The sequence below is a fragment of the Grus americana genome, chromosome 2, assembly GCF_028858705.1.
Source record: "Grus americana isolate bGruAme1 chromosome 2, bGruAme1.mat, whole genome shotgun sequence".
Lineage (NCBI taxonomy): Eukaryota > Metazoa > Chordata > Aves > Gruiformes > Gruidae > Grus > Grus americana.
Genome location: NC_072853.1, coordinates 24,139,842 through 24,165,242, shown reverse-complemented (window position 1 = coordinate 24,165,242; position 25,401 = coordinate 24,139,842). Strand labels below are relative to the sequence as shown.

The 25,401-nt window shown below is 35.1% G+C and overlaps 1 protein-coding gene across 7 annotated transcripts in view; it reads left to right on the top strand.

The window, feature by feature from the left end:
• The window catches only part of VPS13B (vacuolar protein sorting 13 homolog B), a 485,973-nt gene that overhangs the window by 230,236 nt on the left and 230,336 nt on the right, over positions 1-25,401 (top strand). For 6 of the 7 annotated variants that reach the window (XR_008575696.1, XM_054815086.1, XM_054815082.1 and 3 more), the window contains 3 exons: positions 936-1,083; positions 12,090-12,217; positions 19,599-19,833. Coding sequence is in view for 6 of the 7 variants with exons in the window: in XM_054815086.1 (XP_054671061.1) it covers positions 936-1,083; positions 12,090-12,217; positions 19,599-19,833 (511 nt within the window). In the remaining variant the exon portion in view is untranslated. The remainder of the gene's footprint in view (positions 1-935; positions 1,084-12,089; positions 12,218-19,598; positions 19,834-25,401) is intronic. The other variant, XM_054815083.1, reaches the window with a different exon arrangement.

Sequence of the window (25,401 nt, the reverse complement as noted above, 5' to 3'; positions counted from 1 at the left end):
ATGTAATCCCAATGTCTGATCTTCAGAAAAAAATTTTGTCATCTTTAAATGATAACCCTCTGCAAAATCAACGGTAGAAGTATTCTGCTTTTGTCAACTGGGATACATCTACAATTGATGTAGCAGCTAGTGCTACAGCAAAATGTTAACAGCCAACTGTACAGCAAAATTGAGGATCCAGTTTTTTTAATGATTTTGTCTTTTCTAGGTTGTGTTACTAAAAAAAGTAACAACAAAGCCAATAGACTGTATTCATTTGTAGACCTCCAGTTCCAGAACCCATGTGGATTAATACACATCACACTTTCCTAATCTTAAAATAAGCATGCAATTCTTCAAACTAGATTTTAATACCTTCAGTTTTGTTTAACACTGTCACATTTTGAGCAGTTTGTCATTTAGTGATATGCTTGAAAGACAAAACAATTCAAAATCAGTAGTGGTCAGAATTAAGTTTTATATTTAAAATGTGAGGAACTAATATAATATATAAGTAACAATGCATCTCTTCTTTCAAAATGTAATGAGGGTTGATAGATTTCTGTGTAAAACTTATTGGTTTTTAATATCTGGCTAAAATTTTCCAGTTTCCATTAAACATTTAGATAATTATTTTGCTTTATCCAGGTTTATTCATGTGCATTTTGATTGGCTAACAAGCATGGTATTTTAAGGTAATAAGATATATTTCATTTTTTTTGTTATTGTAGAGCTTTTCTTCAGCCTAACAGGGCTAAGATAAAGAATGGCAAGTGCAAGTCTGAATGTAGCCTTTCATAATTTGTTTTCAAAATATATGTGCTCCAATCATTGTTTCAAGTTGTCTTTATACATTTCAAAATACATGGTTTAGGACATGCTTCTCATGACAATGTCATAGTTTAGTATTAACGTCTTTTGGTTTTCAGTGCTTCACCAGGCCCTTCTTTTTCTAGCAGCCTGTAGGAACTGTTCCGCTTGGTGTGTCAGTAAGTCGAAAAAAAGAGGATGAAGCATCAGTTGGAAGTGCACCTTTGGCAAGGCAGCAATCAAATCAAGCCTCTGAGTATGCCAGCAGTCCTGTCAAAACAAAAACAGTAACAGGTATGATCGCTTGAGTGAAACTAGACATTCTGCCTTTGCAACCTCCCTCAATAACATGCATCCACAACTGAACAGCATCAGCTGTGCAAATACTGTGGAACAACTTTCAGTTTTAAAGAAATATTCTCCCAGAAAACTACCATTTGTAAATTAAAAATAATCAAACTTTCAACTTTGAATCATATGTTTAATTTCCCTCTCATTTTCATTTATGTACTATCTTTGGGGCCCTGATATTTTTGTGTAACACGTTTTCTAAAATGAGATAAAGGAGATGTGCTTTTAATAGAATATCTACTATTTGCCATGATGTTTAACATTTTAGTCCATAATTTTATCAGACTTTTTACACTGTGATTAATCTTTTTGATTTCAGTCAGTCTGTTCTCATTGCTTAAAGTCTGGCATGTATGGAAATCAAGATTTGTGCATAAACAGTTAAAATTCACTGTTTTCAAAATCACTCTCCCATAGAAAATGCATTTATTGGCATTTCCGTTTCTGGAGTTCAAGAAATTATTAAATTTAGCAATATTTTCTGGCCGCTTAAGAGTGCTAAAGTTAAACTTTGTTATCACTAGTCAAGATGTTATGGCTTTCTGGGATTTTCTAGGCTATTTATTCATATAGTACTGTCTGCAAATAGTAAAGGAGGAGGTCATCCAAAAAAAGTGACTATCCAGCTGAGACTTTTAGTAATCCTTTGAAATACACTGAACAAATTTTCTTTTCCTTTGCATTGATGTTTATTTCCAGATAATCATGAAGTACTTCAAGATGTTGTCTGCTAAAACTGAGATTACAATCTTGTCCATTAGTGGGAGGGTTAATTATTATTTTGAGATTAAAATGGACTAAAACCAGAAAATCTGTTTGCTGAATATTATGTGGGTCACCATGTTATCATTGCTAGTAAAATAATAGATTCATTTAAAAGACTTCTTTCTATTTCATTTATTAATATCCTTTATTTTTGCCTCTAATGAAATAACTGTATTAAGTATATTCTTCTTTTAACAATATTTATCATCTGTTCTGCTATATCCACATCACAAATGATTTGTTTCTTCTGGAGGTTAATTCTTCCTGTGCCTGTCAACAAAGCACAAAGGTGTAATTCATCACTAGAGAAAATTCTGTAATATTGAATATTTGACATTCAAAACCAGCTATTTGCATGAACAGATGCTAGATTAGTTTGTGTTACTTTTATAAATTGGTAATTATGCATGTAGTTTGCAGAAGTAGCTTTGTACTTGAGTTTTGAAAATTAGTGTCCCAGTCTGGTACCTGCTCAGCTTGGTAGCCAGTTTTGCTCTTCAACCTTTGTTATTCTTCACCTGGAGTATTAGTTCTTCTGCCGTAACGATCACACCAGAACAGTCTACTAAAAGAAAATGTTATTGTTCAGAAACCTCGAAATGTCATGAATGTCAGTTTTGCTTTTGTTTTGGGTTTTGTGTGTGTGACTGCAGAAATGATAAAACAGAATGATCAATTATAAATAATGTCCTAAAAGCAAAAGAAGGATTTTTGTGTGTCTAAACTTCTTCTACTTTTTAATTTGAGGTCAACATCAAGATGTGTTTTCAATTACTTAGTACAACATACGTTGCTGCAAAAATGAAAAGTTCATTTTAAGGTTTCATTTATGTTAGCTACCACTTGCTTAACTCATTCAGTTTATGAAATAAACGTAGCCTAAATGCTGGGGGTTTTTTGTGATTAAGTGGATATTCGGCTTCTCTATACAATAGTTTTGTAGCATAGAGCTTGATACTAATAAATGAAAGGTGGTAGTACTAGTTCTCTGAGATAACATTGACTAAGAATTTTCTTTTTTTTAATTAGAAGCAGTCTTTCAAGAAGAGATTACTAAATTTGTTTTCACTAATTCTCAACTGTTAAAAATTTGTTGACAAAAGTTGCTGTTTTTTTAAGTGAAGCTACATACATATAGCAGAGGGTCCGTTTGGTTTGGTTTTAAGATCTAGTGTGCCTGACACTGCTGGTTTGAAGGCTAGCTGGAGTTTTTAAATGTCTACCTATTTGTTATACTCTGGAGATAAACCGCCAGGTTTAATATACCTGAAGTATTTAAGATTTACATGCAAAAATGGGGAATAAAAATACAAAATGAATGCCAAAGAGCAAAAGCCTTGTATGCTAGTGAAATTATTTAAAGGGGTGCTATCTTTCTGCTTCAATAGACCACACAGAAAGGAGTGCCATGTCGCACTGCACTGCCACGCAGGCTTGTTCTCTGTATAGCCTCCTGAAACTTCATGTGATGTTAGAAGCTTTTCTGTAGAGTTCATCTTGTGTCAGGCTTGGCTTTGCAGTGGAAGATTCAGGGGACAGTAAAAATTAACACATATCTTGTGTCACAAAACAAAGTCTCTGCTTTGATTACAAAGCCACCAGTTACAGTGGTTAGAAAAGGTTGGATGGGTGCAAGTGTGAAAGGTGAGATCTCATTCTCAGAGAAGTTTCAAGAGATCCTTTCTTTCACAATTTGTTTCTTTACAGGTATATAATGTGCTGGAATATGGCAAATGAGTGACTAGTTTATTAAACTAAAAAGAGAGTGCCTATGATCTTCTTTCTAATTTTTCTGGGTCCCTTGCTCCCACAATTTTTATTTCCTTTCTTTTAATTTCACCTATTTTCTGCCTAAATTTTGTTTCATTGTTTGTCTCACCTTTTTAAACCAGGAATAGCACACTGATTATAGGTCTAGGACATATAATGCTACCTATGCTACAAAAGCATTCTAGGTAAAAGGGGCAACGATCCTTGTAAGCCACAGACTTCTTAATCAGCAAGGCTCTAGCTACAGATGCCTTGTCAGAAAACTGAGATTCCTACATAGCAAGCACATATGCATAGTCTTCGCAGATTCAAAGAGATTGCATCTTAAAATCATGCTATTCAGGTGGTGATTTTGAATTTGTCCTGTTCAAGTTTAGCATTATCTCAGCAGTCACTCCCTTGAGAACTGCTAGAAACCAACCCTATGTATTAAATGAAAGCAGTTTGTAATCACAGCTGTAAAATGATTTAAAACATTGATCTTGAGTTCAGTTTATTAGTTAATGGCTGCTGAGATCTTGCCAAAAATGAAGCATGGGAAAAGCACAAAACTACTATTTATATGGTATCTGTCTGTGAAAATCCAAGGTTTCTGTTCTTAAGTCTCAAATTGTAGTTATTTATAAATCTCCTTAACCACAGAGGCTTCAAAAACAGAGTAAGATAATAGAATATATGATTTAAATTTTGTATGATGTGGCTGTGAGCAAACAAGGTGATAAAGAAAAAATATGTTTAAAAGTTACAAGTATTTACCTCAATTCCTTCATTCACCCACTTCTCTGATTCTCAGCACTTCAGCAGTTCCCTGTAAGTTCAATGAAAAGTGATTTGCAGACCTGTAGCTATACATAGAAGTATAGCTCTTATGTCTGCATTGTGGCAAAATGCTTGCTATATGTGTGTATCGATATGGTTTTTATATCTCTCTCTCTCTCTCTCTCTCTATCTATGTAGCATATGTAACCTACCTATACAGGAAGATATTCTAGGCTGCAGTAGATGGATAGGACAGACTTTGAAAGCCGTCGTGTACACACTATTGAATAATGATTAAAGCCAAAGCATCTGTTTTCACATATTCAAGATGGGTGCTCGTTCATTACTAAAATAACTTGTAGATTTCATTCATATTACGTTATTAAATTATTATAATTATTTTCACTTTGAAAAATGAAGTAACATTTTCCATGCTTAAAGATGAAATTGGGGTTTTGGGGGGGTTTTACTGCCTCCTCGTGAGGCCTATTTGTAGCCATTACACCAAAATGTAATTTCACCAACTTTATACTGTGACATCCAGAACTTAACAGTGCTTGGAAGTAACCATGATATCCCAGGCACAAATTTGATACTGTCTCTTTTTTCCATAGGAAACCAGGCAAAGAAAGATCCCCACCTTTCCATTCAGTCACTTCCTAACATTTGATAGTGTAGATATAATACACGCTTATGAGTTGGTCATTAGATACTTTCTATAACTGGAACTTCTTGGTTGTTACAGGAAGTGTTAGTAACTTGATTTTGAAAGCTTTACTCAAGTAATTCTTAAAATTCCTTGAACGTATACACATGAGATACTTCGGAACCACTACTAAATACCTCTCCATAAAAGTGGAGGAAAAAGGAAGCTTTAAATGTAGACATATCTCTTATTTTATTTAGGCCAACTGATTCTGTGTTAGTGTTTTTATTTGAAGTTGCATCTCAAGTTAATAAACTTTCTATTGAGTACAGTGTGGCAGAATATGACCTATACTTAGCAAAACCGGATGCAGCTACTGATTTATTTTTTTCCTAAAGTACAACTAGAATACTGAACTAGATTCCTGCTAAAATGAGCTGTTGGAATGCAAAAAAACCTGGCAAATGTGAGAGAAGTCTGGCTGGTGAGAAATCAATGGATTATCTGAAGTATTTGAATTAGTAGGTCACTATTTCTGCTCAATGAACTGCATGATTATCGTTTATTCATGCCTGCTATGAAATGTATGACTGATTTATTTGGGAAGATGAATGAAATTAAATAGATGCTAAATAGGCAAAGTAAAATACAGGAATTTAAATCTGATACACATTTGCCTAGGGTGCCTGAAAATACTAGGATTTTTATATTTTTATGAATGGAGTTTAGTTCTTGGAAGGGTATTTAAAAGGAAGGTCTTCAGGCACAGATGATTTATAGTAACTTTTAAATGGCTGGACAGTCACATATGTATAATGAAAATTACTTATTGTGAGTTTTCATAGCTAGTAAAATGTTTGACTTTTGTGTTATGACAGCATGATTTCTTCAGTTCAGTGTGTGGATTTCAAAAACATTTTTAAGACAAAGCCAATGTAGTATATCAAACACGCTTTCTGTATGGAGAAATTAAAATCTGAGAGAACAAGAATGGGGATTTATTTTTAGATTATATTTAAAAGACTAAGAAACTTTCAATGTCTTTTTAAAAAGGCAGAAAACTAGGCAGAATTCCTTCTGCATTTACCAGAAAAGCTCTTGCAAATCCGAAGGCTGAAATTCTTTCTTCATAGTATAAAATTTACTTGGAATGGTAGGTGATATTAAGAAAAAATTAAAGCATGGACTTTAGATATGAACACACATTCAACACATTTTTGTAATTACTAATGTAGTAGCTCAGTTTTGCCTGTGAAAGACTGTTATTGATTTGTACAAAAGTGTCAGTCCTTTTTAATTTTTGTTCCCAGAACTAAATAGGTATTTTTTGCCAGAAATAGTGCAGCAATCATTAAGAATTTGGTGGGAGAAAATGCTGACCATAGCCATTCCCTAGGCAACCCCCACTTTCACACAGAAAGATCCTTTTTCCTCGCATAACAATGTTAATATCACATTTGTCTTTGTTTACTGACATGTTTACTCTAGAAAAAGGCATGTTGCGTAAAAAGTCCAAAGCCTTGGTATGTTAACGCTTATTTTGCTGCTAAACTCATTGAATGACCGTTCTAATTTAGTCACTACACCTCTCTGCTGCTCTTTCCCCGGGTACAAAGGACTTCCTCTGGCTAGTTGTCAGGGACTGTGGGGCTCAATTACCATCTTGATTGGTAAAAGTAATGTATTATCTGCATGGTTTGTAAAGCAGACTGCAAAAATGCTCAAAGCCCAGTAAAAAAATCATTTATGCAAAGACTATTCAGTATATGGGCAAATATATTGCATATTTCTATAAGCTGAAAAGGACTTCCTGCTGTTACTTAAGGTAGTTAAGTACTGCTTTAACTCTCAAGTATCCTGATGCAGAGTGCAAACTTTTTTACATACAGATCATCATAGTCTGTCTTCATTAAAAAAAAATCTCAGTTACATGACTCATTCAAATATCAGTCATCCAGGAATGGGGAATAACTTCTCTTATGATACTGAAAAACTAAAATGTGAATATTTCTGAAACACTTCTGATGGATACGGATGGTTCTGAAAATACAGTAAATACAGCTTTGAGCTTCACCTAATGGTTTCAGTGACCCTGCTACTTAGATTAACTTTTTATTTTTAAATTTGATTGTGGGAAACAATAGTACATTAAGATAGGAAGTATTTTTAACAGGCTATTCCCCTGTGGTTTTACAATTTCTTGTATGTATATATAATGTTTTAATATTAAATCCTCAAACAAAATTATTATATGGAAATGCATTCCACTGAGAACAGAACTTGTTTCTTTGGTCATCATATATATATATAAAAATATGTATATATATACACACACACAAAAGTGTGAATCATTTGTAATGCCTTCATATATCTCCATATATAGACATATATGTTTAGTTCTGTTGTGTTGCAAATATAAAAATATGTAGACTTATGAGGAAAACTGGAATGCAAACCTGAAGACAAACAAACTTCTATATGACAAGTTTCACTGAATTTTTACTTTTTGCACAATATTACACAGAGAAACCAAAACGTGCTGGTTTACGGAAAAGAGCAAGTGAGTTTTAAGTAGGTGATGGGGTTTGGGTTTTTGGTTGTTTATATTTGTTGGTGGGTTTGGATTTCTTTTGGGGGGTAGTTTTTGTTTTGTTTTACATATAAAGAAACCAATTAATCTTTCGCAAAAAAAAAAAATCTGTAGGCCGTTTAGATTTTTTCAGATTTGTTTGAAGTTTGAATTTTCTCCTCCACTGCATTTTAATCATTTCTAATCCCTTACACCCCTTGATCAGTTCCTTAATGGCTTGCATGTCTCGCAAAAGCCTTGGTATTTTTGTTTTTATTTCTGATAGAAAGCCCTATCTAATGCATGAAAATGTGAATAGATATTAAGAAATCCCAATGAGTTCTTTGACACTATGGATACTACTTCTAATTTTAGCAGAGGAAAAATCTTTCCAGAAAGAGCCACGTACGCTTTCTTTTGATTTCTTTCTTCTTTTAAATTCTATTAATTGTTCATGTGTTTTGCTGTCATGGCCTCTTAGTAACCATGATTAGTTTGCAATAGGATTTTTCTCAGCTTAACTCAGTTCTGATGTGTGAGAAGCTGTATGACAGATGATGTGATGTGGGAAGGAAAGCTTACCTAGCTTGTTGAGGTCATATGACAGATGCATTTTGAGTGTGGTCATAGGATGGGATGCTGGAGAGACTATCCCAGTGCAGGCTGCTGTGTGGGTGTCTGTCTGTGAACCTTCTTTCAGTAGGAGCTCTCTGAGCTTTTGGGGGTCACTGGAAGTATGGGTTTGCCTGGAGCAGGATAACCCTTTCCTACCAGAAGGAAGCTGCTGCCCTCTTAATGCATGAGGTATCTGAAGCACACAGTGGGCCAGGAGAAATGAGTCGTCTTTGCCAGAGGGATGAGACGTGATAGATCTGTACCACTTACAAATTAGGAATAAGGTATTAGCGTTGTATTTTACCTCCTGTTAGTTCAGTTGCTAGCTGTAAGGAGAGAGGAGGAACTGAAAGCGTGAGGCCAGTGGTGAGTACAAATTATCAATAGTCCTCAACCCAGTAGTGGGAAATCTCTGATCTGTGGTCTTTTCTGCTTTGATTTATTTGAGGAGATGTCCATTTGCCCCAAACTTTTGCACTTCAAAAGTTTTATTTTCCCTTTTGTGTTCCTTAGATCACAGAATATTAATAGCACAGAATAGCACCATTTTCCCAAAGATCTTTTTATTTTTAAAACTTTTAAGTATTTTATGGATCAGACTTCTAAAGCAACCAGTTACCAGTAAGCTAAAAACCACAAAGGAGCCGGCATATGTCTATACAAGAAAGACACCTCTATCTAGAATTTACACCTTAGTGGCATCTCCTACAAAGAGAGTACATTTATGATTAATTTTGCAGGATTGCCACTTGGAACTCTTTCTATACTTTAACCGTAAATTGTGAAATGAATTATGAAGACTGCTGCTTCTGGTAGCTCAATCCTGATTGATCTGATCAGTCCTTTTTTAAAAAGTCTGTTCACTGCCAGTTTGTGATCTGAAAGTGATGGTGAATGTGGCAGCCTCTGAGTGATTGATAGTTAGTTGAAATAGTCGTGGTGTTTATTTTTACAGAAATACCAATTACACAATATGGGACTAGAAGATGATAGAAGGAACATTTTATGTTCCTGTACACTGGTTTTCTTAAAAATTGGGCTTGTACAACCTGAAGCAAACCCCCCCCCCCCTTTTTTTTTCTCATCAGTTTGTAAATGTTTCATACAAATCATATTTTCTATCTAGCTATTGCTGACTGGCTCCTGGCTTCAACACAAGGCTGATTACAGTGCCAGGAAATGTTCCTAGGTTTTCAATTCAGTAGTAGCTGAGTAGCATAATTATTTTAGGAGATTAACCTTCATACCGAGACAGATGGAGCTGATCCAGTCTACATGTCTACTATAGAGGACTAGCCAGACACATGCAATAGCTACACCAGATTACTACATTCTCTTAGCAGCTGTCATCTACTGGTGGCCTTGCCTGATGGGGAATTAAGACATTGTTCTGTCCCAGCATCCCTTCAGACAAAACTCTGGGACTTAGCTCACATGATCAGAGGACTTCTTTTCTTTTCAGGAGTTACTTCTGTGCTTGTTTCTTCTGTGCTTGTTTCCACTCTTATTACTTCTCTGTTTTCCATGATTTCTGGTTGAATGGTTCCTTATCTGTTTGTTGGGTTTAAAGACTTTATTTTGGACTTTTAGTTGAGTATGATGCATTACAGTGAAGCTGTTGTCTATTGTGGATATTCCTGGCAGTTGAATCAGCTTTGCAGGTTTGAATTGCACATATATGGAGAGAAACAAGTGATTGCTTCAGCCAGCTGATTTTTTTTTTAATTCACAGATAGTTGTTTTTGGCATTAGAAAGTTGATTCCTGTAATTGAGAGAGAATTAGCAGAGTGTGTGTTTCCCAGCGAACAAAACATGGGAGACTGGAACAAAACCTAGCTTTAGATCCCACTCGTGAGGAATGCACTTGTTCAGTGATGTAGGGTGTTGATATTCCCTGCTGATTGTGCTGTAGAATACAGTTTTACATTGTATTTATCTGTTCATCCTGACCTGAAGCATTCCTGCCTGTGAAATTTCCAGAGTCTTACAGTGTCTGTATACCATTCTGACCCTTACCCACATGTGTATTCTGGAGTTCTGCACTCCGGTAATTGTTTTAATATTTCTTGATCCTCAAGCTGTTCCTAATTCTTACCTTGTAGTATGCGTAGGGTAGGGCCTGACTACACAGAGAGGATGGTGTGAACTGAAGTAGGGTAAGAAGTTAAAGCAGAACAGCTATTCCTCACTGAATGTCTTTGTTTTAACTTAATCCATTCATAATGTGGATGGAATACTCACTGCATGGCATAAAAGTGTCCACATGAGAAAATATTAGGAAATAGCTACTCCGCGCTGCTTCTCCATATGAACAATTTACTTCTCTCCAGCACAGCTGACAGCAAACAGTCCTGAAATGTCATGGTTTTTACATTCTCCTGATCCAATTTTCATACTTTATCATTCTAATAGATCCATAATTGGAGCCAGAAATATCTGAGAGGACTAATTATACTGCAGTCACAAAGATTCTCTTTCACTCTTTTGACCACCTCTCTTTTTTAATTCCCCATCAATTTAATAAGGTTAATGCTTCTCTTTCTTTTCAGATCATTAAAAATACTATTTGTTGAGGGATTTTGTCGAGAATATTAATCAACTCTGGTCTTTTCTAGCCTTGATGGGAAAAATGTCACAAATTAATTCCTCAAGTCGCAATAACATTGCACACTTTTGGCAGAAATTCGCCTCTCAGATGTTTCATTTTTAATTCCTTGCATGTTTCCTTGCATGATGAAAACTAGCTGAAGACCCAGCAATGCATATCAAGGGACATATACTTTTGCTCACCTGAGTTCACTTGATAGCGTAATTTTGTTTTAAGAATTTTTCTGTAGTTTGTATGCCACAGATTTCTCCTAGCTGTATAATTGGGAGACATAAATTGTCACATTTATGCTGATTTCCATTTAGTTTAAAATGAAGTCATGAAGACTTCGTCATTTATTCCTGCAGTTTTGTCAGCTCAACAACACGTAGGCCAAAACTGGAAATGTTAAAGAAGCTGACAACAATTTGGTGGGTATCCCAAAACATAAGGAGGAGGATGTTCTGTACGAGATGAGAGGAGGAGCTATGTACCACTCATACAGTCTTTAATGAATTTGTAGTTACTACTTGATGTCCTCACTAGTCCTCTTTTGAAGTTGTACTATGCTCATATTCAATTAAATGCTTCTATTACCTAAAATCTTTCCATGTTCATGTTGCTAAATAACTAATAATTTAAAAAATTTTTCTTTTTACTAGAAAACGTTGAATTTTGCTGAAATATTTCATACTTTAGTATGTTTAAGCTTGACAAAGTAAGAAAATGGTTTAATTTTTATGCCTCTTTGGAAGCATAATCAGTTTTTAAGTGAATTTTTTAAAGAAAACAAATCAAAGGCTGTAATTTCATATGGGCTGTCTTTCATTTCTTACAATTAGTTTAGAAAAATAAAACCTCTTTTAGATTACACTGACAGCAATGTATGTGAAAACCTCTTAGATTGCTATTTTGTCACCAATTAGGTTATCACACTTTGAAAACTGTCTTAATTTGCTTAGATCAAGCATTTTTCATAATATTTTCTTAGCAGTTTACGTTAAAAAAGTTTCAGCATTTCACTTCATTGAGTTTCTCACCAGGCTTAACTGATATAGTTGTATTGCTGAGTTTAAAACTAATAACAGACATGCTATTATTACATGCATAGTGAGATACGTAGTAGAGAGGAAATCTCTTTTAGAATTCAAAATAAGTAATCTTTTTCTTTGCTACTAGTAAGTATATTACTTAGTTATGTATTCTTTGTGTAAGTGAGTTTTGTTGTTTGCATTAGAATCTCGTCCTTTGTCACTTCCTGTGAAAACCATGCTGAACTCATCTGAAAGCTGCAGAAGTCCTGAAGAAAGAATGAAGGCATTTATTGGAATAGTGTGGAATGCAGTTAAGTGCCTTACACTTCAGGTAAGATGAAAAGGAAGTGAAAAAAACCTATGTCTTTCCAAACTTTATGATTCTTTTTATGCATCCTAGTGCTTTTTATTAGAGGGTTTTTAAAGGAGCTCCCAAGTTTTATTGTCTTATTTCAGTAGTTTCAAAGTCTTAGAGAATGAAAAATAAAATATAGATTTTTGGTAATGTAAGACAAGAATGCTTTGGTTTTAGAGTATTAGTTTTCAGAATACTTTTTATATCTAAGAAGAAGATCCTTAAAAAATATATATATGAAGAAAAAATGCTTGTTACACTTTTCTGTATTATAAACATAGTTATACACCTTTTTATCCATAGTTAGATTTGCAGAATACCTTCCTTTTAAAAATATTTGAGGAAAGAGTGTATGATAAATACTTTCTTGGGGTGTACAATACAATATGATGGTTCAGCTGCTTACTTGTCTACCTTTTTATAAAGGACAAGTAGATGACCACTCGGATTAAACCATTTCATCCTAGACTGCTCTAGATTGTGATCGCTGATCAGTAAAAGCAGAGTTTTCATGTAGTAGTATATGCGCGTGCTATACATGAAAAAAGCCATGTTAGAAGTCCAGTGTTGAGATTATGATCTTAACTAGATGGCTTAGAAATGCTGGAATTGGGACTCTCTTCTCCAAGGATAAATAAAGTGCCTGCTTAGAAATTACCCTAACTTAGAATTATTTTCATCTGTGCCTTTTGAACAGGATATCCTATGAGATTGGTATTTTATGGTATACCAGCATATAGTAGCAAAACTGGGTTTGTGTTAAAATAAAGTTAAAAATTACTCAAACCACCCTATTTCTGACAGAAAGTAATTGTGCCTGTTCCTTCTTGCTACCAAGGAATATGTTTATTTATATACAGGCTCATCCTGGAACCTGGGTTTGTTTTACTCCTCTTCCAAACAGAAAGTACTTTGGGTTCAAAATATTAGAAAGTTTGAAAATTTAACTTTTGCCTAAGCAAGAACTTCAGACCTGATTGATTGCAGAACATACTGAAGTTGAGGAGATGCTTTCTACTAAGTAGTTTTCAGCCAGCCCTTTCATCACTGTTTCATGAGCATTTTGCTTATTTTCCTTTCTTAATGTTGTCACCACTGGAGATTAAAACGACTAGATAAGGGGAGTCAAGAGAGATAATTTGTAAGGTGTTTGAAGGAGCACTGTATTTTTGTTTTGTGTCTGGGTGGTATCTAGCACAATGAGACTCCCAGAATAAATGAGGCTTGCAGTTTGAGTCATAATAAAAATAATATAATAATGATGATGATAAGAGCTGGATCCTTTATAAATGGGAAAAATTGAATCAGGACTAACATATTCTGCTCATAGATTTTTCCAAGGTATGCTCTGTTACTTGAGGAACCAGTAAAGTGAATTTCTTTCGAAGAATGGTTAAGGTACTGACCAGCTAAAAATGAAGTTTGCCTGTTGCCAAATTGAAAAAAAAAAAAAAAAAGAAAAAAAAAGGTTGTGTTCAAACTAGTGGTTTTTTTTGTGAAGATGAAAACTAATGACTGTGATAGGCACATGTTTTCTCAGAGAGTAATTTGTGACTATATCGCTGCTCTGACATAATACACTCATGGATTAGAGCTAATACTGGCAGAGGATTTTTTTGTATTAGATACTCTTTCTGGTTCTGGTTTGAGGTTCTAGATTTATTTACTTTTGGGGGGTTTTTTGGTAAGGTATTTGTGCTTTCGATATTCATCAGTATGAATATGAAATTGTATTTTTAGTTCTTATCTGTGTTGAAATTAAATGGCTCTATGAATTCATACAACAATTTACATGCTTCTCATGTGTTTCATCCTTATGCTTTGATTATACTTGGTAAAGTAGATGCCAATATCTTGCCAGAAGGACAATACATGTTACCAGTGAAAAGTTTCAACAGACTCCAAGGAAACACCATAGGAAAAGTCCAAGAACATGCTTCCAAACAAATATGCAGTAGTCGTTCTTAGTGAAATATGTCAGATTTATAGATATGCTTACTGTTCTTTAACTATTGCTAGTAGTCCCTATGTCTAATTTTATTTAAATATATATTTTTCAAGACACAAATGCATATAAGTAGCTTTTTTCCTTCCAGACCAGCCTAAATGGGGAAGCTAAAATTTGTGCAGTCAATATATAGAGGATAAGATGATGAGGGTTATGACTCTGTTTTTCAATTCAAGTACAGTATATTTTATTAAACATAATATGCATTTTATTAAACACATAAATACATTTATATGTTAAATTCATAGAGATTTTCTCTATTTTATTATCATTTGGCATGAAAAAGGCAAATTTCTAGAATATTTTGTCTGGTTAAATGCTGGAGCGCTTAGACTCTAAGGTTTTTTTAAAGCTATTTTCATGTTCCTGGATCTTTTATTAATACGATTGTAGAACAGAAAAGTCTGTAGTTGTCGTCAGATAAAACAGAACTCCATAACTTAAAATCATCAAAGGATTATTCTTTTAGTGGATGTTTGAGTAAGTAAATGTGTTTGGAACCAAAGTAACTGGAAAGTTTATTTTGGATCCAAAGCTGATACTCACTTTGCCCTAGCCCTGGCTTGCTCATGACAGAATATTGCATGAAGATTTTGTGCATTGGAGTTGTGGTAACCTATTAGTATTTAAGTGAAAAGACTTTCATACTTAACTATAAAAAGTTGTTTTTATTATTTAGTTGTTATAGGATTTTATACGCAGCCTTGAAGTCTTTTGGCAGTTACACTGTGTAGGAGGGTAATACTCACTTTCCACGTGTTCTTCATGCTAATAGTTGCTAAAATTGTGGAGCAGTATAAACACAATTATTTTTAATTGGTTGTTAATGCTGAATTCTAGTGAGAACAATGATGGATCTGTATTAAAAGCAAATGAATTAATGAATAATGTTGCAATGAATGCCAGCTAAATAAGAGTGTAATTATTACATATAAAACTTAGCCAGATATTCCACGTGCCTTTAAATATCCCTGAAATTATTTGAAAAAATGAGTCTGTTTCCTGAAATTATTGAAAATAATATTTTCTTTAAAGCCTATAACTTATACAAAGTTTTAGTCAAAGTGAAACATTGATTGAAAGAACAGAAATGTAAAGATGAGATTGACTAAAGCTCCTGTTCTTTGAACAGTGGTTTGTGTTCAGGGGTCAGGAAGAGATTCTTTGACTTGTACCTTAGCAGTTACAGCTATCAGCAGTTACTCAGCAGTTACGAGACAGGATGGTTTCTTAAGTTGGTTACTTACCACAAACTGACAAAAAATGAAATAACTAAATAAAAACTTTTTAAAATCAAGAGTTCTTAGAAAAGAATAGGAATACTGTGTAGTGCTAAGACAAATTTTAAGTGGTCGAAGAAAATGCAACTGATCCTTATTATACTCATTCGTGTGTACAGGTAGTTTGCTTGCTTAGTTCTCTTACTCATGTGCTCTGCTTTACATTTATATAATTTTTACTTTTTGTGTAACATCAAAACATGACTTTATGGCCTGCCTTTTTAAATTCTAACCAACAGCGCGTGTCTGGCTCAGCCGCAGATGGTCTCATTGGGAAGAGCAAATTTGGGTGTTCAGAGGCTGAGGGATGGTCTTATAACCAGAACCCCTACATGACATGTGTAACGGTGGTTCTTTGCAGTTTTGGGAGTCATTGCAAGATTATATTCTGTACCTGAAACTCCCAGAAAAACACATTAACCTTTCTGCCAAAAGCAGAAGATGGATGGTGGTTAATGCTGAGAGAGGCCACTTCCCAGGAGACATCTTTATGTGATTGTCACCTTGTGGATCATCTTCAATGCCTCTAATTGGTTTGTATAGCTGTAAAATGTGAGTTAGGGAGGGGAATCTCCTTATGGTATCACTATGATGAAAGGCTGTAAAGACTCTTGTACAACCTGTCCCTCCTCGTTGCACTTGTGCAGGATAACTGTGGAGTGTCACTTATTTTATTTCACTCCCTCCCACCCACCCCCCTCAGTTAGGAAGACCTGATTCTTCTGCAGTATATATTTCACTATTCTCTCTATCGAGCAACATTCTCTTTTTATAAAATATGAATTAGAAATACTCCATTTATTCCAGTAACTTAATACTTGCCTTTTTATACAACAGTCTTAAAGTCATTGCACTTTTTTAGGCTTACATATTAGTAAAAGCTTAGAGCAATATGCTTTGCATAAGTTTTTAAAAGTAGAAGGGAAAATACGGCTTGCTTCATTGACTTATCATTAGTGTACGTTACTTAGTATGTATAGGCCTTGACATAATAGAAATGAAAATAGGGGGTGATTCTGTTTCAAGAATTTGTAATAATTCCTTCTCTTTAACACATGAATGTGTTCAGTATTGGCAAAAGAACACGTTGCTACCAAAACTGAAATAAGATCCTTGAAACAGAAAGGATGTTGCCATGGAAAAATGAAGTAACACTCAGTGCAGCTGCGAAGCATTAATGAATAGGATATTTTTTTAAAAGATCATTTGTGTTTGGTGTGGCTTGGAGGGTCCCAACCAGATGGTTTCCATGAACAGGATCTGACCCCCAGCTTGAGGACTTCTTACTGGCAGATTACTTCATTTTCTTTCCCTTGGATTGTCAGATCCTTACATTAATGCAAGATTTACTGCTGCAGATTTATATTCAGTTACATAAATCAGTCACATTTTACATTAAATTCACAATTTTAGACACACAGTTTAACAGTTATTTAAAAAGTGTAAAAAGATTTATATGATAGCTTTAATATATGCTATTGATGTAGTTTAATTTTAAGAATTTGGACTACATATATTTTAAAGCACTTTCCGATTGGTGAAGCAATCTGTAGTGCACATTCTCACTTTTGTCCAACATATAATTCCATCATTTTAGGTGCACTCTTCCATTCCTTCACTGGAACTTGTTATTAGACAGATCTGCAGATTCTGTCAGATAAACGTACACAAATTCCATTGAAGTTGGTAGTTGTGTGGAAGCAGAATCTGCCTCTGAGTTCAACAGGTTCAATTCAATTTTGCACTTATTGGGCCCTTGTGCATCCAAGTCGGCAATTTCTTAAGTAATTATAATAATTGCATGATTTGTCCTAAAATGTGGAATTTTGCCGTATGATCATTGCACTGGCCTTTGAAATCCTGCAATAATGTTTTGCAAAATTCATTTATTCATATAAAACTTTAAATGAAACACAGGTAAGGAAACTATGTCTGTAAGCAAATCCGTAAGATTACACGTGGAGGGCCTAATGCTGTCATGGAAACCCCACCAAAATTCATGGTCCATCTCCCGTTCAATTGTTGGAAAATGAATGGTAAAGTAGCTGCCTATTTAAACAGGAGTTTCCCTCGGGCATTTGAAGGAGTGAAACTGTTGTGATTCCACTTCAATATTCTTGATATGGCAAAGTAAAACAAAACAAAAATGATTTGAAGAACTTGTCTTCAGTACAAAGCTGTACTGAACTGTAAATTAAGTGTAAAAACTATACTGAGTATTGAGATCTCTTCTCAAGAGTACTTTGTAAAACATCTCCTGTAGATCTGGCTGCTGGTAATGTGATGAAGTGGAGTATCTCTCCAAGTTGGTGGAATTTTTGGATTATTATTACCACATGGTTTGTATATCCAGGCAGCATTTGATGTTAATCATCATGGATATATATATATATGAAGAATGAATGATTTGTTATAAACTGTTTACTCAGCAAATGCGCTGATAATACAAAAGTTATACTGATCATAACTGTTTTGTCATCTATTTATCATTATCCCACCATGGCTTGACCTGCAACCTATTGCTAATAGACCAGAAAACGATCTAATGTGTCACTGTAAAAATCTTTGCAAATTGACACAATGACTAATTTACCAGTTTAAAAAAAAAATTCCAAATCTATTACATCTGTAACAATACACCGTTGCTTTTCATCTAGTATAAATAAAGTACACTCTGCAACCTTGGATCAATAAACTACTTATCAAAGATGTAATTAACTTCATTTTACAACTCAAACAGTTCTAAAACTAGAAACAAACACAGACTGCATGTAACAATGTATTTATTTTTGCAAAATTCTACTTATATTTTTCTGCCGTGAATTCTTGTCAGATTGTCTAAGCAAAAGGGCACACAAATGCTGAAATAAAGATGAATATCTGTGTTCTCCTCACTAGGCTGGCAAAGCACTTACAGTGCTGGGGAATTCCAGCCCTATTGCAAACACTATTGTGGACTTGAGGGACTACTAGCCTTCAGGGGAGGGTATGGAGTACAAACCTTGGTTATCAATTTCAAGCTGTGATGTCTTTAATGTTGTCAAATTGAAAGACTCTGTTACGTAAGTTTACAGCAAACAAATGTTCTTTTATCACAGCTACAAATAACATCTCGTATTCAACATTTTGTACACTAGACTTGTCCAAACAATGTGAAGAACTGAACTGAATCTTAGCTTGTATTCGCCTAACAAAGCATTCAAGTGTGCAAGCTGTTAGGGTTATTTGATACCCAGGTGCAGAATATTACTTGTAAGAGCCAAGGAAGACTAACGGTCTGGAGCTTACACCACCTCTGAGCTAACAAGTCATGAGGAGTTCAGTTCTTGGTCTGGGCTCACTCAGCCTTGCTAGAAGCTCATAAGGAAATGGCAGAAGGGTCAGAAATGTATCAGGGTAACAGCATTGCTTGAAAATAAGGAACAAAAAAGTGCTATTTCATATGAAACCATATGCACTACTGCTGATTTGCAATGAAAACAGGACAAAAGCTGTATAAAGTCTGTGAACTTCATTCATTTCTCTTTCTCCCTGTGTATGTATGCACCTATCCATTTGTTTTAAAGTCAGTTTTTCACTAAAGTTTATGTTTTTCCTAGTTTATCTGATGATTAGTCTTTTTGTACATGCTAATTACTGTTGACTACAAAGCAAGGACAGAATTTTCCCTGAAATAGGTCTTTATAGAAGGTTACAACGTATAAAATGTTGGTTAGTTCTAGAGGCTTAGCTATTGCTAACAAAAGCTAATGAACTGCAAAAAGAGGAGGGCTTTCTCAGCTTTATTGTGAGGTATGTTCAGTTTATATGGCAACACCTTTCTGATCAAATTTACAGACCAAAATCACACTGCTTGTTCCCTCCGCTCCGTAATCATAATTTACATGAATATATTATTTTCCAACATTTTGTGTCATCTTTCCTCTTAATTCAGCGAAAAGCTAAGGCTATTTTCAATCAACTGTCATGGATGAGTAACTTGAGATTTTTTACCAAGATGAATACTCCACATCATGGGAAAAAATGATAATCTGTTTCTGAGAAATCTTTCTTGGCTTTGTTTTTTCAGCTTGAAGTGCAATCTTGTTGTGTATTCCTTCCGAATGATAGCCTGCCTTCCCCAAGTACTATTGTATCGGGTGACATTCCTGGGACTGTGCGAAGCTGGTACCACGGACAGGCCAGTATGCCTGGCACACTTGTCGTCTGTTTGCCCCAGATAAAGATTATGAGCGCTGGACACAAACACATGGAACCATTGCAGGAAATCCCATTTGTTGTGCTGAGACCCATCCTGGAAGAAGGTAGTGTGATAAACTTAAAAAAGCTTATTCTTTATTTTCCATTTTTTACTGTTACGAAAATTATCTTCATGTTATTTTGAACACTTCTGATATTGTGCTGCTTTTTTAGCTGTATGTTATGTATTATTGATGACTAGAAACACTAATGATAAGGTTTGCCCCATGGAGGTAAAATTGAAACTCATCATCAAATAGCTAGTTCCATGATACATTTTGTATGTTTGTTGAAGCCAAAAGAATTCAGAAGTGCAATTTTTACTTACCTTCATTGGTTTTGTCATTTGAGTTACTGTGTAGCCATAGGTCATTTGACACAGCAGGAGGGGGCAGTGAGTTGTGAATTCTAAGACAAGATGGAGTCAGGTTAGGATAATCTTCTCATGCCACCTTTGCTGGCCAAAAAAAGTCTTGGATCTAACATTCAGACTGGACATTAGGAAAAGGTTCTTCACTGAGAGGGTGGTTGGTTGCTGGAACAGACTCCACAGGGAAATGGTCACGGCACCAACCCTGTCAGAGTTCAAGGAGTGCCTGGACAACACTCTTAGTCATACGATTTAGTTTTAGGTAGTCCTACAAGGAGCAGGGAGTTGGACTCCATGATCCTTGTGGGTCTCTTCCAACTTCAGATATTCTGTGATTCAATGGAAGATGAGAAATTCATAGATATAGCAGACTATAAAAAAAAAGAAAAAAGACTTTATTTGTCATCATGATAAGCAACAATTGCGTTCTGTTTTGTGTCTATAGGGATTGTAGCAAGGTTTTTGTAGAGATTTGAAGAAAAAAATTGAGAAGGTTTGTATAAGTGTTCCCAGGGGGGATGCTCTTATACATGGGCTAAGGATGAGAAAAAGTACAGTAGTTCTTATTTGAAAAGCTAATATTTTATAGACGGTTGAGTTGTAGACCAATTTGAGGGAAGAATCAGCTTTTAACATTCTGCAACTGATTGAGAAGTGAAAGGAGGGGAGAAGCTGTAAAGGACCTAGCAAGTGAAAAGCTACGTTTGTTCAATTTTTTAAAAAATAGAGCCCTTAAAAATTATGAAAGTAAATGGTAAATGGATTTCCAGCAGTTTTCTGAAGGAATACTGATGTAAAAATCTTGTTCTACATATATTGGTATGAAAAATTGTGTATTGGATATAGGTGAGACAAGTACCCCTAACAGTCTTGAGTCTTGGGGTTTGGGTTTATTTCAATGGCACCCATGAGATCTAGCTTCATAAATAAGTTTAAAATTTCATGGAAATGCCAGTTGTGGTTTAACCCCAGTAGGTAGCTAAGCCCCACACAGCCACTTGCTCACTTCCCCTTAGCGGGATGGAGAGAGAATCGGAAGAGTGAAAGAGAGAAAACTCGTGGGTTGAGATAAAGACAGTTTAATAGCTAAAGCAAAAGCCACACACAAGCAAAGCAAGACAAGGAATTCATTCACCACTTGCCATGGGCAGGCAGGTGTTCAGCCATCTCCAGGAAAGCAGGGCTCCATCACGTGTGTGACTTGGGAAGACAAACGCCATCACTCCAAACATCCCCCCCTTCCTTCTTCTTCCCCCAGCTTTATGTGCTGGGCATGACATCATATGGTATGGAATATCCCTCTGGTCAGTTGGGGTCAGCTGTCCCAGCTGTGTCCCCTCCCAACTCCTTGTGCACCCCCAGCCCACTCACTGGTGGAGTGGTGTGAGAAGCAGAAGACACCTTAACGCTGTGCAAGCACTGTTCAGCAATAACTAAAACATCCCTGTGTTACCAGCAGTTTTCATCACAAATCCAGAGCACAGCACCATACCAGCTACTAGGAAGAAAATTAACTCTAGCTCAGCCAAAACCAGTACATTGGTGTATCTTGAACTGTATTATTTGAAAAGAATTGTTGCTGTTTTGTGTATTCATTCTAAGGTGAAGAGAGGGAGATGCAGCAATTGTTCCTTTGGTTTTGTGACAGCATTTTCTGGGAGAATTATTCTGTTTTCTGGGGTTTTTTAATATAAAAAATTATAAAGGGTATACTATGAAAAATTAAGTCAAAAGCACATTCAAGAGCTACTTCTATTCCTGCCATCTTGTCCTGGTTTCAGCAGGGATAGAGTTAATTTTCTTCCTAACAGCTGGTATGATGCTGTGTTTTGGATTTAGGATGAGAATCACATTGATAACACACTGATGTTTTAGTTGTGGCCAAGCAGTCGAGGACTTTTCAGCTTCTGATACTGGCCTGCCAACGAGAAGGTGGGTGGTTGCACAAGAAGCTGGGAGGGAACACAGCCAGGACAGCTGACCCCAGCTGCCCAAAAGGATATTCCATACCATATGATGTTATGCTCAGTATATAACAGGAGGTTGGCCAGGAGGTAGTGTGGCTCAGGAACTAGCTGAGCATTGGCTTCAGTTGGTGAGTAGTTGTGCTGCGCATCACTTGTTATGTGTATTCTTCTATTACAACAACAACAATAATAATAATATTTTCTTCTTCCTCCATCTTCTGTCCTGTTAAAGTTTTCATCTCAACCCATGAGTTTTACCATTTTTCTTTTCGATTTTCTCCCCCATCCCACTGGGGTGAGCGAAGTGAGCGAACGGCTGTGTGGTTTTTTTAGCTGCCAGCTGGGTTAAACCACAACACATCTGAAATTCGTTTGGATATATAACAGCGTTTTTCCTCTCCCTTTGTTCTGCCACTTATATTGGACCCTTCTTCTCCTTCCTGTATTTTACCTTAACTCACAGCAACAAAAATAAAATTGTAATTTTTAATACTGAAAGTCATATTAGAGAGGCTGCCGACTGAAAAAGAAAAAAAAGAGAGAGAGAAAGATATATGTGTTTTTCTTATTAACTTTCAGTAGGAATGATCTAATTTGCTAATCAAAGTGACAGATAAAAGATAAATTTAACCCAAGTCTTTTGTTTTAAACTGATGATGTAATTTAAACCATTTATGAAACTAAGAAGTCATTTGAATTTTGTCAAACCCAGATTTGAAGGAAAGATCCTAGTGAGAGAAAGAATCCCCCTGGTTGGGATAAAGCCTATGGTAAGGAATTTGTGTGTGGCTTTGTGCTCTGGGAATAATGCCAAACAGAAGTTCTCACAATCTTGATATTTTTGATTCTCTAATGGAGCTGTTGCCTTCTCCCATGCCAAAACTCCCCCTTAAACAGACTATTAAAAAGGTTTTTTCAAGGCTTTTAAGTCACCTTCTTTGTTTTTCCCCATGTAGAGGTAAATAATTTTTATGGAGTTTTATTGGGAGAGTCTCTTAATTTGCATTGTGTCTTTGAACAAAACTTCAGGGACATAGTGTCATTCTTAAGACATGTTACCATCTCTTTGAAATTATATTTATTCAACCTTGCTTTTCTGGAAACTATTTTTCTGAATCATTCCTTCTTTTATAAAGAAGATATAAGTAAAAAACTTGTTTATAAGGATGCATTGTTACTTTTAAGAAAGCTGTGTGCTCACTCATATATTTTTCTTACTGCATGAAAAACTAAAAGGAGGAAAAGGGAGCATAGTCATACTGTCATTTGGGGATATTGCAGCCTATTCACAGAGATTTATTGACCTCAAGATGTCAACATACTGTAAAAATAGCTTATACAGTATCCCATAATCAGGTCTTTCAATTTGTTTTCAGACTTCTGATACATTTCTGAGGTAATTATAGTTTGTAGGAATACTTCAAAGAACATTTTAAATCTAGTACTTCAATTCAGAACCGTAACTTAGCTCAGTCATACTAAGAAACATATGAACAGAAATGGATTTATCTATGTAAAGAACAAGGCAGTCTGTTGGACTTCTGTTGAATAACAAATGCAACTAAATAAGTTCATTAGAAGGTATTAAATTACATTAAGTATTATCTTTATAGTTCAAATCAATCAGATGGTAGATCCATGAGGTAGTATTCACTGAGTATATTAAAATAGAATCACAGAGTCATAGAGCAGCCCAGGTTGGAAGGGACCTTGGCTGATCATCTGGTCCAAACTTCTATGGCAAAGGGAGCCTAGATGAGATTATCCAGCACCCTGTCCAATTGCTTCTTGAAAACCTCCACATCCTGGGGAGGTTGTTCCAGTGAATGATTGTTCAAAAAATGATTGTTGTAAAAAATTTCTTTCTTATATCAAGATGAAACCTCTCTTGATGCAACTTATACCTGTTGCCCCTTGTCTTCTCCATTTTGGCTCCTTGTGAAGAGGGGGACCTCTGTCCTATTTGTAGCTGCTCTTTAAGGAAAATAGTTACTAAGAAGAAACGAAATAGAAACTCAATTTGAGCAGAACAGAAATGTTTAGAGAACTGCTTAGGGTGAGTTATGACTTTCTGTGCATGCTTGTGTACATCCAACTTCAAATACTTGACAATTCATCTATATACTTTCAAAGTCCCAACTTACAGTGGTAGGATAAAATGTGGTAAAATTCTAGTTGGATAAAATATGTTGTTATGATCAGGACTTCTAGACTGCTAAGTGGTCTTCAAAAATTTAAAAAGTTGTAATAGGAAAATAAATTGAAGACATGAAGAGAACTAACATTTTGCTTTGGGTAAAGCACCAAGTTTTAGAGCAATAATGAGAACATCTTGGCATTTATGAAATCTTCCTGTATTTAGAAGTTTAATTATTTTAATTTAGAATCTTTTCCTGGCTTCCACTCATGTTCTTAAACTAGTTACTGGTTTTTTAGTCTGTTCTCCCTGCTTCAATCCTTTCTTTCTTTTTTTTTTTTTTTTTTTTTAAATAATCCTTAGCTGGCAGATGTAAAATGTTCCTCTTTGGGTTCATACCGGTAACTTTTATGAATCCATCTTTGTAAAAATGTTTGGTTAGGTCAGATACAGTAAGACATAGATATATAGGTAAGACATGGTAAAATACATTTTAGAAATCAGTGTTCAAAGTATCTTGAAATTGTTATTGATATTGCTAGATTATCATATTCACGTTCTCGTATGGATAGCAGTATACTGACAATCATGTAAATCACTGTATTCCAAACATTTAAATCTGAGATGGCTTTTGTTTGTGAAATATGGCAAATTATATAACCTCACAATTTTTGTAGCATATGTTTAAACTCAATAAGTTGTCAAGTGACTTGTAGAGAAATAGAAAATTAGGGCTTCTAATACTAGTGTGTGAATTAATTATAATGAAATGTATTGGTCATAAACTACTACAATATAATAGACGCATATAGATTTAAATCCGCTAAAAAGGCAACTGCAATATAATAACTGAAAAATAATTTCTGTAAATTGTAAGATGAATATTTGAAACTCAAATAGTGTGCTGTTGGAGTTTATATTCAACGTCACCATCTGTAAAACATGGTAATTATTGTCTTTAACTTATCTGTTATGGTTAATGACCTTATAAAATTATTCTCCCATTTTAGTGACATTCTTCAGTATCTGAATAGCAATGAAGTTCTTCATAAACAACTTGTTAATGTTCTGTTCAGCTGTTAGAGCTCTCTGGTAGCTGGGTTTAAGTTAGAAAAGCCTCTGTGTTTGTCCTTACATTTGAAGTCCATGGAACTAAATC